This window comes from Chroicocephalus ridibundus, chromosome 9, assembly GCF_963924245.1.
Source record: "Chroicocephalus ridibundus chromosome 9, bChrRid1.1, whole genome shotgun sequence".
NCBI lineage: Eukaryota > Metazoa > Chordata > Aves > Charadriiformes > Laridae > Chroicocephalus > Chroicocephalus ridibundus.
In genome coordinates this window covers 40,480,354-40,493,538 of record NC_086292.1, presented here as the reverse complement: position 1 = coordinate 40,493,538, position 13,185 = coordinate 40,480,354, and the positions used below count along the sequence as shown (strand labels likewise).

Here is a 13,185-nt window from a genome sequence, read left to right as displayed (position 1 = left end):
ACATCTTCCTCCTGACAAGAATCGTCTAATAAAGTTGTTGATGTGCTGCAGAATGGAAACAGGCCAGAGGAGAACGAAGCCTTTGCAGAGGCTTCCCATGCGCAGTTAGCATCGGAAGGTTCACACTTTCCCTGCTAAATTCTAACAAATTGGTGACCAGTCTTCAAAAACAACGACAGAAACCTGAGAAACATCCCGAATTCACTTTCATTGGTTTAAAAAATTGGGTCAGGACCAGCGCTGAGGGAAATACTGCTATGCAAATCCACGTGCCCCGTACCGTATTGACAGCACCAATTATGGCCAGCAAGAGGTTGGGCTTTTTAACCAAATCAGAGCAAAGCCAGCCTAACTGCCCCCCCCGCGGCGGACGTGCGGGACCCCGCCGGAGTGTCCCTGACCCGTCACCGCACCGCCTGAGGCAGGGGGTGGGTTCGCCCCCCCGCCAAGGGCGCAGGTTGCGCGGCCGCGGCCACCCCCGCCGGGCGCTGCCAGCCACGGGAGCTCGCCCCGACCGGAACGTCCAACTTACCGGCGGGCGGCCCGGGACGGCGGGCGGCTTTCCCGTCCCCCCCCGCCCCGCCTCGGCATCTCCTCCGCCGGCGGCCGCCCCGGCCCACCCGAGCTGAGCTCATCCGGCTGCCCCCTCTCCCCGCCCCGTCATTTATGTATTTATTCCCTCTTTAATCCCCCGCCCGGCGCTGGAGGGGGGGGAGGCCCGGGGCCGGTCGGGCGGTGCCGGCCGCGGCAGGGCGCTGCTGCCCCCTCCGCCCGGGAGGAGCGGGCGGCGGGGGGAGGGCAGGATTTAAACGAAGGGCGGTGACACCGCACAAAAGATTTCGATAGGCTTAAGTGAGGTTACAGCGAAGGCGACGGGGAGGGGGGAGCCTCCCTCAGAGCCGTGCAGCGTCTGGCTGGCAGATCCGCCGCAGCCGCCTCTTCCCAATAGTTTGTCTGAAAGCCTGAGAAAGGGAATTTAAAAGATTTCTTCCCCTCTCCCTTCTTTTTTTTATTTTTTTTTAATTTTTTTTTTTGCCTGGGAGTTGGCGACTCAGCCAGAAAACATGGCAGGAGGAGCGCAAGGCCGGGCGGGTCGCAGCATCCGCGGCTGTAGCCCGGAGCCACCACCCTTCTGTGCGGGAAGAGCCTGAGTTGGTGCCGGCGGCGACAGCGGGAGGCGGGCGAGCCGGGCCCGGCGGCGTCCAGCGCGCGGGAGCGGGACATGGACCGCGGCGGCGCAGAGCCAGCGCGCAGCGGCCGCGCGAATGACCGAGGCAGGAAGGAGTGAGGCAGCGGCAGAAGGAAGGGGAACGGATCCCGCCCGCCCCCAGCGCCCGGATCCGGTGGATCTTTTTTTTGTTGTTTTATTTTTTTTCTCCCCTCTTTCTTTCTTTCTTTTTTTTTCTTTTTTTTTTTTTCTCCCCACCCCCTCCCGCGGTTCCCTCCCTCCTTTCCCCCTCCCCAGTCCCGGTCCCCCGCGGTGCCCCCTCTCCCCTCCGCGGCCCGGTGCGGGCCACACCCGCGGCGGCGCTTCCTGCGGGGCCGCGGCGGGCGCGCCGGGGGCGGCACATGGTGCGCAGCCGCCGCCCCTCCGGCCCTGGGCGAGCGCCGACCGGAGGAGCCGGGGTGCACGGTAGCGACTCGGAGGGCTGCGCCCCGGCCCCGACTCCCCGCCGGGCGTCCCTGAGGTATTCCGCCCGGTGAAGGGAACTTCGCGCAGGATCCCGCGGCCGGAGGAGGTGGTGGAAGGGAGGGGAGCCAACGTGCGGAAAGGGAAAAAAAAGAAGAAAAAGAAAAAAAAAGGGAAGGAAATACACATATTTTTTAGCTAAAGGATGCCGGAACGGGGCCCGGGGGCTCCCGGCGAGCGCCGACCCGCCGCGGCAGCGCCGTAGGAGCGAGGGCTGGCGCCGGAGTGGGGCGGGCGCCCCGGCGGAGCTCGGTCCCCGCAGCAGCGGCAGCCCCGGCGCCCAGAGCCCCTTCTTGCCTCCCGGCGATTAATGGAATGATGTTGCGGAAAAGGCAGAGCGATCCTGCCGGGCTCAGTCGGGACTGCGCGGGCGGCGGCGGCGGCGGCAGCGGGGTAGCGAGCGGCATGCGAGTGCCCCCCCGGCGCTATGGCTAGCGGTGGCTCTGGCAAGTCCAGCAGCGAGGTGTCTGGCGGCGGCATCCCCAGCAGCGGTTCCCTGCAGAGGAAGAAGCTCATCTCTATCTGCGACCACTGCAAGATCAAGATGCAACTGGTGGCCGATCTGCTGCTGCTGTCGAGCGAGACCAGGCCGGTGAACACGGAGAGCCTGTCTGTCTTCGGTGAGTCCTTCGAGAAGTGCAGGGACACAATCATTGCCAGGACCAAAGGACTCTCCATCTTGACACATGACGTCCAGAGCCAGCTCAACATGGGACGCTTCGGGGAGGTGGGGGAAAGCCTGATGGAGATGGGGGAGCTGGTGGTCTCCCTGACGGAATGCTCTGCCCACGCTGCCTACCTGGCTGCAGTGGAGACTCCAGGGGCCCAGCCTGCCATGCCTGGCTTGGTGGATCGCTACAAGGTGACCCGATGTAGGCATGAGGTGGAGCACGGCTGCGGGGTCTTGAAGACCACCCCTTTGGCAGATATGAGCCCTCAGCTCCTACTGGAGGTTTCTCAGAACATGTCCAAGAACTTGAAATTCCTGACAGACGCCTGCGTGCTGGCCAGTGAGAAATCCAAGGATAAATTTGCTAAGGAGCAGTTCAAACTCAGTGTCAAATGTATGAGCACCAGCGCCTCTGCCCTCTTGGCGTGTGTCAAGGAGGTCAAGACTTCACCCAGTGAGCTGACCAGGAACCGATGCGTCTTGTTCAGTGGACCTTTGGTGCAGTCCGTCTATGCTCTGGTGGGCTTTGCCACTGAGCCCCAGTTTTTGGGTAAAGCTGCCACCATTAATCCAGAGGGCAAAGCTGTGCAAACTGCCATCCTAGGAGGAGCCATGAGTGTGGTATCTGCTTGTGTGCTCCTGACCCAATGCCTCAGGGATATAGCCCAACACCCCGAAAGTAGCACCAAAATGAGCGATTACAGGGAAAGGTTGAGGAACTCAGCTTGCGCCGTCTCCGATGGTTGCAACCTGTTATCTCAGGCACTAAGAGAAAGATCTTCACCCAGGACTTTACCGCCAGTGAACTCCAATTCTGTGAATTAACCCCCACATCTTCTGTTTAGATCCCAGTCATTGCTAAAGGAAAATAATATCCCACCTCCTCACCCCTTTTTTGTATACCAAAGAATTTGCTTGGATGAGCCCAAATCCTTTGATTTCATGTAGTGAAGAAGCAGAACGTACTCAAACTATACGTACTAATAAAGGTAGCCAGTTTGGGCTTTTTATTTTAAAGTCAAGCAAGTATCTGCAGATAAATTTTCCTTTATTCAACAAGGTCTTCACACAATGGTAATAACAACTGTTTAAAAGTTTCTTTTTATATTTGGGGAGGTGGGGGTATCTTTAAAAAAAAAAGGAGAAAAAAAAAAAGCTTTAATCGCGCTGGGTGCGGTTTTTAAAGTTTGTCTTGTCTTGTCTTCCGAAATTTCCCTTCTAAATTTTACTGTTCAGTTGTGCAGGAAAAAGGTTACCTCAGTTCTCACTCATTTTAAAAAAAAGAAAAAACCCAACAACACATAGATGATGGATGTAGCTACTATTTTGTTTGGTTTTGTTTTGTATGACTTTTTTTTTTATTTTGCATCAAGTGTTAGGTTAGAAGTGCATTTGGTGTGTAGGAGTGGAAGGACTGGAGGTTGTGATTATGTTTTCCATGTGTTGATTTCCAAACTGGGGGAAAAGCTACTGTGAGTGTTTAAACAAACAAACAAAAAAATTACACTATAGCAAAAGTGATTTTTAATTTTTTTTTTCCAATGTCAGTTTTTATCTTGCATGTACTGGAGTATTTATTTCATCTATTAAAATGTTATGTTTCTCAGATGTCTTTCTGTGAATCTCTTAATACTTGAACAGTTGAACAGCGAGGCCTGTTTGCATTGTATGTCATTTTCCCGAGGGAATGGGTGGTACAAAAGTAACTAGTTCTAGACAGCAGCATACAGGCTGCAGTTCAGTTCTTTTATTTTTATAAATACTGTCCCTCCTGCAATACCACCCCTCCTCCTCCTCAGGACGCGTCCGACAGAGATACTCTGTGGTTGTATTTATGGAAAGCTGGGCAGTGCTGGATGCGCCGGCAGGGCTCTGGCTGCAGGCGTAGGCTGGCTCTGGCTTTATCAGAGTTCTGTCTTATCTTTGGGAAGTTTGTGTATTCTGACTTGTGCAGATGTAGGCCATCGGTGTTAAATCGGTGAGTTTCCATACTAATTTATTAGGGGTTTCTTGAAGAACTGTACCTTGCTGGACAACTCTGCTTGTTCCCCGTGTCTCCTTAGGAGTGCGGAGATTTGCTGGACTGGGCCCCTCTCGTTCCTTGGAGGTTCGCGTTGGAGCTCCTCAGTACAGATTTCTGTCAAAGTAGTTTTTGATTGATGTTGCAGATAGCGGGAAAAGTTAGCTGACGTTTGAGGCCTAGTTCACCTCCAGTTGAATTCCTTGGGAACTGTGAGTGGACCTCAGGGTGCACTGCAGTAGTTCCCATAATTGCAGTGGTGATTTTTTTCAGCCTGGTCTTTGTGGACCTGTGGGATCTGTTGCCTTCTATATGTTCCGTGAAAGGTAAATAGAGGAGCAGGTCTTCTGGCAAGGAAGCTGTGTTTGTCTGCCCGGCTCCATTGCCTAATGGGATTTTTTTTTTTTAATAGGTCTGCAAATTGAACAGTGTTGCAAGCCATTGGAGAACATACCTAAAAAATGTTGTTACCGTGGTTTAATCCTCTACTGTGCAAGTACTGTCCTATTTATTCCTTCAAAGAGGTGAACCTTTTGGTTTTGGAGATGGAATAGTCCTGCAGTAGTGAAAGGTCTTCCTTCTATAGCAGTATTGTTTCTCTTGCACGTGATGCTTTTACCTAATTTCGAAGGGGAGTGAAATGTTACTGGGTAGGCTGAGCTTATATAGCTGTATCTTCAAGGTTAGAAAAAAATAATTCATTGACTTCAAGTATAGTGGGCCACAGTATTAGGTTTTGTTTATTTTTATATGAAACTTTTCCGACTGCAGTGAATTGTATGATTAGGACTTTGTGAAAAATCCGCCCAAGCTGCGTTCCTCTGGGGTACGATTTTCTCACTGTTCTCTCTGATGCAATATAGGCCTAGCAGTACGTGCTATTTTTTCATAAATAAGTAAATAAATACACATGCTGTTCTAGCTTTGGCTTAGATGCCTTCACAGGTATTTCCTCAGAGGCTCTCTCGCATGTGCGTGCGCGCACATTTTCCCATCTGGATGGCAGGAACAGCTGTAGGACTCCGGAGGGATTCATAGGAGGCCAAGGCCATCTTCAGGGAGGTCCCGTGCCTCTGTAGTGTTTGCGGTTGTCTGCTCAACTCTCCTCTGTATCTCCCTCCCATGTGGCATGTCTCCATGGAAGTCGAGATACCGTCCCAATCTACCCTTCCTTCTTTTCCGCAGTTGCACTGAGGGGAAGGAGGAAAAAGGGATTGTGGCAGATGTCATGCTTTCCGGATGTACTATCTTGTGTGGCTGCAGACAGGAGGCGAGGAACGGGCTCCACCCTTCTTTTGCGTAGATCCTGGATGGTGCAGAGCTTGTGGGACGCGCGGCGATGGTGCTGAGAGGGCTCGGGGCAGCGCTGCTGGGGACGGGTGCAGGGGCTGGGGCGGCATCCTTCGCTCCAGTTCTTTTAACTTACTGGGACCTGGATTTGCGAGGCCTCCCTCCAGATACAAACCAGAGGATTCTGAAGGGCAGCTCTGCGGCACGTCTGACCAAAAAAAAAAAAAAAAAAGTAGCGTCCCACTGCCTCTTTTGATGTTTCAACTTAATAATTTTTGGCGCTGCTGAGCTAATTAGATTCTTTTTGGTTCATTTATACATTATTGAGGTTATATGGATCACAGCGCAGCCTCTTTATTACCTCTGCATATGAAAGGCAATATATTATTAATGATGATAGTGCTGATTTTTGTTGTGGTAAGATTTTGTTTTAAGTGGTTCAGTGCAATTTTTGTTTTAACAAGGATGCCGCAGATTCTTCACACTTTTCTGATTATATTTTGAACTGAAGTACATGCATACATATATAAATAAGTATGTATCTTCTTTGTCCTTTTTCAGCACTGAGGGAAAACAAACTGCTCTAGATCTCCCTTTGCTTTTGAGGTGTGTGAGTTTTTGGGGGATTCAGTTTTACAAAATTAAACGTGAAATGTAGCCAGGCCGTGATTTTAGTTAACAGGCTGATTAAAATATATATGTACACACAAATAGTAAATTCACCAAAGTAACTTACTGTAACATTTAAAAATAACAGTTCAATCATTTCTTTCCAGAGAACTCACACAAAAGGGGGCCATGCGCTCCCTGGCCTCAGCTCGAGAGAGTATCTGTCAAAATCTGTGCTGTTCGTATAATGCGTACAGCAAAGTTCAAAAAAAAAAAAAAGGCTTTTGATGCAAACGAGTAAACACGTACAACTATTTTTATGCACTCTGAGTAAATGATTAACAGGAAAACGTCTATATATATACATACGTGCATTCTGGCATTTTCTGAGCTGAGTGAGTGTGGTTCTAGTACTGAGCGTGAACATACGTATATTTTAAATGCTGCAGTGCCACATTTATAAAGACTTCATGTATATTGTGATAATTTATTTGGAATTTATTCCTATAGAATATTAATTCTGATATAAGATATTATTTCAGTGGGTATATTCATGTTGTTTGTTACTTTGTACTTTCTGGGACAGAAAAAATACGTAATGGACTAGTTTTCAGGGTGCAATTGCAGGCCACATTGAGGTCACTGAGTGTCACTTGACGTCATACTTTAGGCCGGTGTTGCCTAAATGCGAACACCATTTAGGTCAACAGGTAGTGTCGCCATTGCAACATGGGCTCAGACAAGCATGAAACGCGTTTTTCTGATCTGGAACATTGGTGATTTTGGCAAAAGAAAAGTTAGTATTTCAGGGTGCTTATCACATGTCATAGATCTACTCTAATAGTGCATTTAATAAAAGGGTTAAATTATTTCTAAACACATTATGCAATGCACAGCTTTAGCCAAAAATAACACTATCCCCACCAAAAGTGAATTAAGCTTATTTTTTAAATGTAAGAATTTCTTTAACAGGGAAGAAGCTGTTGTCACTTTTATATTGTCTGTGAATTTGGATATTACCGTTTGGTTGCTGCTTCATCATAGCAAAGTTCGTTATTGATTTAATACAGCCACTGACTCTCGGAATTTGAGATTGGAGCAATGTGTTTTCTGATTCTAAAAGAAATAAGGTCTGTAAGACAACCAGTAAACTAGCAGCAAAACGCTACTGAAAAGCAAGTACGCTATTTAAGGGAACTTGCAAATGCAAATCCATGTTATTTTTCAAAACTAAGGGGGAAAAAAAGAAAAGAACCATGGGTCAGATAATTCTCTTCACTTTTTACCACAGGAAATGATCAAAGTAGCAGAAAATCTGCTCTTTTTGGCCAAACTTCTGTCAGAGACAGAAGGGGTCGAGCCAACACATGGTGTATGCAGCCTTGCAGCAAGAGGGGATGTGGCTGATGGGAAAGGAGGTGGAACCAGAGAAAATCTGTAGGGTAATACCTCCTATTAAACCCACAGGAATTTTCCTATTCTAGATAAAACAGAGGCTGATCCAATAAAGCAAATCTCAAACAACGCAACCTTTCTTCCCGGGCTGTTAGACGCTTGTGAATGAAGATGTGGGGCGAGGAGCGTTTGGGATGCTCTGCGTCGAGCAGCTGTATTGCTGTGGGGAACCAAGGGCCTCTAGGGCTGCCCTAAAATAAGAAAGAAGCACAGGCAAAAATGTGTACCTGCTAGAACAATGCGGGGGGAAACAAAGGGGTGGCTTTGTTGGTTTTTTCCTTTTTCTTCCCTATCAGGCTCTTTCTAGACTTTACAAGCAGAAGCAGATGGTAGGGACCAGTACATTTTACTTCTTTGTTCTTGCTGCGTGTGAAAGGTGCCAGATGGGCAATAATAAAGATAGAAATTCTCTTCCTGTAGCCCAGGGATAGCAAAAATGCAGAGCTTCAAGGCTGCCCTATCCTCACAGGATCACCATAACGTGTCTTTTTGGGGCCCACAGCTTTCACTCTTTGACATTTTGCCAAGAAACTGACAGAAAATCCCAGCAGCAACTTGAGAGGGGCATCAAGACCATTAAAATATTTCACATAGGACACAAAACCACCGCCAGGTTTGGATCAATCACAAACGGCCCAAAAACCATACATGCTAGGTATGAAGTGCAAGGCCAGATCCTTTGTATGAGTAACTTGGAAAATCAAATAGTGTGTACTCCAAGAGGTGTTTGTTTACTTGGGAATCATGAATTTTCAATTTTTTTATAAGAGTAGATCAAAGGTATATTTGACTAACGTAATTAGCAGGAGTATTCTGAACCATTTCTTAATGAAGATACATCTATGGATATGAAGGGCCTCATCTGTGGCTCTGTGAAGTCTGTGTAATTAAGTATTTTCCACAAACTATGTTAAAATGTTAGGGGTCATCTTGTGTTGCAAAGCAAAGAATTATATATTGATTTTCATTAATTTGAATCTTTTCCTAGAACTGTTTTTATTGTGCTAGAGTCCTTTGAACCTAAGGGGTTTTTTGTTTTGTTTTTTTTAAAACCACACAGTGTATGATGCTATATTCCGACAAAGTCAAAAGCAGCGTTTCAAAATTAATGCGGAGATTCCTGGGGTCTTTTGTCAGTTTGCCAGACTCTTGTTCCTGTTCTAACTTAATTTTTTATAATTTCCTTTTATGTTAATAAAGGCTTCTTGTGGCTGTAAAAGTTGAAGTTGTCTTACTCCATAGACAGCCTGGTTCTTATGTAGATACTATTTAGATTATTTAGAAATCCTGCTGGTTGCCAGATGGAGCTCTTTTGGGTTTTATGTTAAATACTTGGAAAGCTAAATAGCGTGATTTTTCTTTCCTCCCTCCCTGCCTCCCCCAACAAAATAAATAAATACTGGAAAAGTGATTACTAACAAGTTGCTTAACTTCAGTTTTAAAATCAAATTAGTTTGAGGTGAAGTGACTGCAAGTATAAGACACCTCAGAGTAGTCGGGTTTTGGCAGGGTTTAACTTACCTACTAAGACTTTAAACCAACAGTTTTTCTCCATGTTTCTTTGGGCAGGAGGAACCTGAACTAAGGATAGAGAATCCTCAAAAGCGTAGAACACATCCCTGAATCCTGCAGTAGCATTCCTTACAGGTTCTGGACCTGAGATGGAAACCCCAAGCCGGTCTCAGACTGCGGCGTCTGTTAGGATTGCTGGAAGTGGCTGTGGTTGGGTGGTACGCTGGGCTGCTGCGAGCCGCTTGTGTCCCTCAAGTCGTTTCACCAGCCTTCGGGTGACCAAGAGCCCCTGTGCTAGCTCCTTTGTCTCTCGCCTCCCTGCTCTGAACACTTAGGTGAGCCACTGAGGAGGAGAGATTTGACATCAGGTTCTCCATCACCAGGATGGAGCCTTGAGGTTGTTTACGAATCATGCCATTGGCACCAGGAGCCTGTGCAGAAGCCAGGGTGGACTATAATGCCAGAGTGGTTTTAAACGGCTTTTATTCCTTTGGGGTTCTTCGTTCCTCAGCCCGTTCAGTCAGTTGAGTTCACAGGGTCTCCATCAGTGCGCAGAGCATCATCAGCAGAGCCAGGCCAGGTCCGGTTGGCCCCTGTCGGGATTTTAGCAACTGTGAGGCTTCGTTTGGTTGAAATTCAGGCAAACTGCTGAGTCTTAGAATGTTTCTCAGAAGAGCAGCACCTGTTGGGCACTGTGGTGTTGATAAACTGAGGGACCTTCTGTTCGATACTCTTAGAAGGTGTTCCTCCAGTTCATGCAGAAGGTGCTTGGGAAACACTGGGAGTCAGTGTCCCGCTAATCATAATTCTGTTGTCATCAGTTGCCAAATGGTCAAGACAGTAATTTTGGCCTCCAGGGTTATGTTTTTGAAGTATAGAGTAAAAAAAAATACCATTTCCTAGACAATTTTTTTAGTATGTATTGATTCTGTCTGGTTCACATCAAATATAGGAAGTCTCTTGAATTGGCAGGCATGCTGTTCAGGTGTACTTTGGCCCCTGCTTGCATTCTGAACACGCACGCTATGGAAAAAAGTGAGAAAAGTCAGGTAGATCTATATGTGCAGTGTGACAAATTATAGGCCCTGTAGCAGTTATGAATTGGCATGTAGTTAATGCTCTGGTCTTATTTAAATGCTTCAAATTTAGTCGATGTTTAAAAATTTACTTTCTGTTTAAAAATTTACTATGGAATCAATCTGTTCTGGCAATGTCAGATTCATAGTTCAAAAACTTTCACCCCTTTTATCATCTTAAAGTAGCCATTAGTCTGAAACTTTTCAATCTCTGTGTCTGGCTTAAAAAACAATAAGGAAATTGAGCCCTATATTTCAGTTTTAATATTTTTGAAAGCTTTAAAGCTAATGGGTCGACCTATTTTTAAATTGCAGAGCATGGAAAAATAGTGGGTGTATTCTTTTTCATGTTGAAGTGAGCTATTGTTTCTCTGCTCATAATTAAAAACTCGCTTTTTTAGAAATGCAGATTGGCCCTAGGCATTGCAAGAAAATCTGTGAGCAAAACTAGCTGCATGAAATTTCCTTGATACTGACTTGAGGCATGAACTCGCTCCGAATCTGTAATCTTGTCTTCTCTTGTGACTGTCATGTTGTAGGAGTTTGTCCCAACAGCCTGTAAATGGAGCTGGTAGCATCTGAACAGGCTGAAGGGACGTTGTTGAAGTGAGTGCTAAAAGCTCCAGAGACACGAGTACTATCTTTGAAACTTCAGAGATTCGTGCTGCCGGCTAGGGCACTGCAGGTTGGAATAACACTCATGAAGAGTTGCAGTGAAATACAGGACTGAAAAAAGCTATGAGCAAGAGAGGTTTGTTTGAGGGCACAATTTATAGTTTTTAAGGAAAAAAAATATATTTGGTCAGAACTGTAAGAATTTAGGGGCTTAACTGAATTTCAGTGGAAGGTGTACGTCTAGATGCTTTGTAGACCTGGTCATTTGTGATGAAGTTTGATTGCACGTGGTTTTAAAATTAATTCTAGGATGTTGTGGTACTCTAGGTTGTTGTGAAACTCTAAAAAGCTAGGAGATTTGCAGTTGAAGTATGAACATGGGCTGCAATTCTGTTCCTGCCACGGTGACCTTTCCGTATGGGCTAAAAGCTCTTGTTGCCCTTGCGTACACCCTGGCTGGCAAGCAGCCAGTGGCCCAGCTCTACCTCATTTGTCTCTTCTGGTTGCCAGATGCCAGCGTCGTGCATCTTACCTTCACCTCAGAACCACAGATTTCAGCTCCCTCCCTCCACCCTCTGCTCCTGGTACAACACCCAGATGTGGAACAGAGATCCCTTTGTACTCCGTGCATGTTATCCTCATACAGGCCATATTCGTAAAGACAGTTCATGCTAATTGAGGTCCAGATTGCACTAGAAACATACCTGTTCTCTCTGTATGCAAATTCCAGCTACCTCAATGCCACATACATCCTCTCAAAATAGGTCTTGAAGAGTTGCCTGTAATCCATATTCCCTGGAACTGTGTTTCACGCACTGTTTGTCAAAGAGCTGTAATGCTAGTCAGAAGAACGGCTAATCTGATTTTAGGTATTTATGAGGTGTTTTTTAGTTGGGGCGGGGTGGCGAGTGAGCTGGATACCATGAGGTGTAGGTTAGTGGCTAACTTAAAAGTTGTAGCAGCTCTAGGTGCCAGTTTCCCAACAGAGTGGCATTTGGGCTTTGTGTGGCATTTTCTGTCTCTCTTAATTAACTATACTGTTCTGCTAACGTGTATTAAGTTTATCTGCGATTTTGAGTTCAGTAAGAGGGAGGTAGCGTCTGGATTTACACTGCTTTGTAAAATCTATTTATTGATGAATCTCCTGTAACTTTTCTATATTGGACCCTGAGGCTTTTTTTAAAATTTCTTGTCTTGCCACAGGTTTTTTTTTGTCAAAATTACCTTAATTTTCCCTCCAACTGGAAGAAAAACCAACAACCCAAACAAAAATTCCCTGCCTATCTGCCTTGTATGGACAGTTTCAAGATAGTTAGTTGCAAATCACTTTCTTTGAAAAGTAATTTTACTCCTAAATTTCAAAGTCATAATCTGAAACTTGTGAGCATTTTGTTCTGCATGTGATTAAACCCACATCTGTTCATGAGGGTAGAACAGAGGAAAAGGCATGCTTTTCTGTCTTGGTATGTAAGATAGCAAAAGGCCAAATGTTCTCCTTTGGTTCACTGATATGATTGTACTGTAGTACACAAAAATGCCTGGCTGCATCAATATTTCTGGTTTGGACACCGAGTATGCTTTTGATTACAGGCCCGGCACTTTGCAGTCACTTGTACTGGGAAAAAGAAAAAAAAAAAAATCTGTCAAAGGACCCTGTTAGTACATTATAACGTTCTGTATTAAGTTTGGTTTTGTTTAAGACAAGAAAGCATGTGCCAATTCTTTATAAGATCCCACTCATTTGGCAAAGGAATTGCATTAATTACATCTTGTTTTCTGTACTGTGTCATTACAGAAGAGAGAGCACATGCTGCACTTGTAAGGGGATGAAATAATTCACTCACATCTTTGAAGCCTTTGCTGTATTTTTCCCTATTCCTTTGAAAATAATGGTGGTCTGTAGAAGACTTTCCCTGGGTGATAAATATGCTTTGTGGTGATGCTCAGAAGCTTGAGTAAAACAGATGTTTAAAAACTAGTAAATCTGTCTGATAAAAACAAAGTACTTTTTCAAAGCTTTTCCCCAAAGTGGTATTTTAGCCATAATTTTACCTGGTTTTGTTGTTACATTCATTTAATATTAGTTTGATGTTTCCTCCCCTATGAAATAATTTTATAAGTTGGACTGATTTCACTTACGGAAGATGCGGTTGCTGACTGGTTTTGGATCCTTTTTAAGGCTGTGATCTGTGAGATGTTGCGTGTCTTTCCTTGTAAGACTGCGTTCCACTGAAGGGATCCGGAGTTC

The 13,185-nt window shown here is 45.9% G+C and overlaps 1 protein-coding gene across 1 annotated transcript; it reads left to right on the top strand.

The window, feature by feature from the left end:
- The first annotated feature begins 609 nt into the window (after nucleotides 1-609).
- Nucleotides 610-3,968, top strand: TLNRD1 (talin rod domain containing 1). Its single transcript, XM_063347199.1, has one exon. It carries the CDS (start codon nucleotides 2,118-2,120, stop codon nucleotides 3,183-3,185), a length of 1,068 nt encoding a protein of 355 aa, XP_063203269.1. The 5' UTR covers nucleotides 610-2,117; the 3' UTR covers nucleotides 3,186-3,968.
- The last annotated feature ends 9,217 nt before the right edge of the window (nucleotides 3,969-13,185 follow it).

Bases quoted from the DNA above. Each gene is read 5' to 3' on its own strand.
- TLNRD1 (XM_063347199.1), top strand. From the start codon at position 2,118: ATGGCTAGCGGTGGCTCTGGCAAGTCCAGCAGCGAGGTGTCTGGCGGC.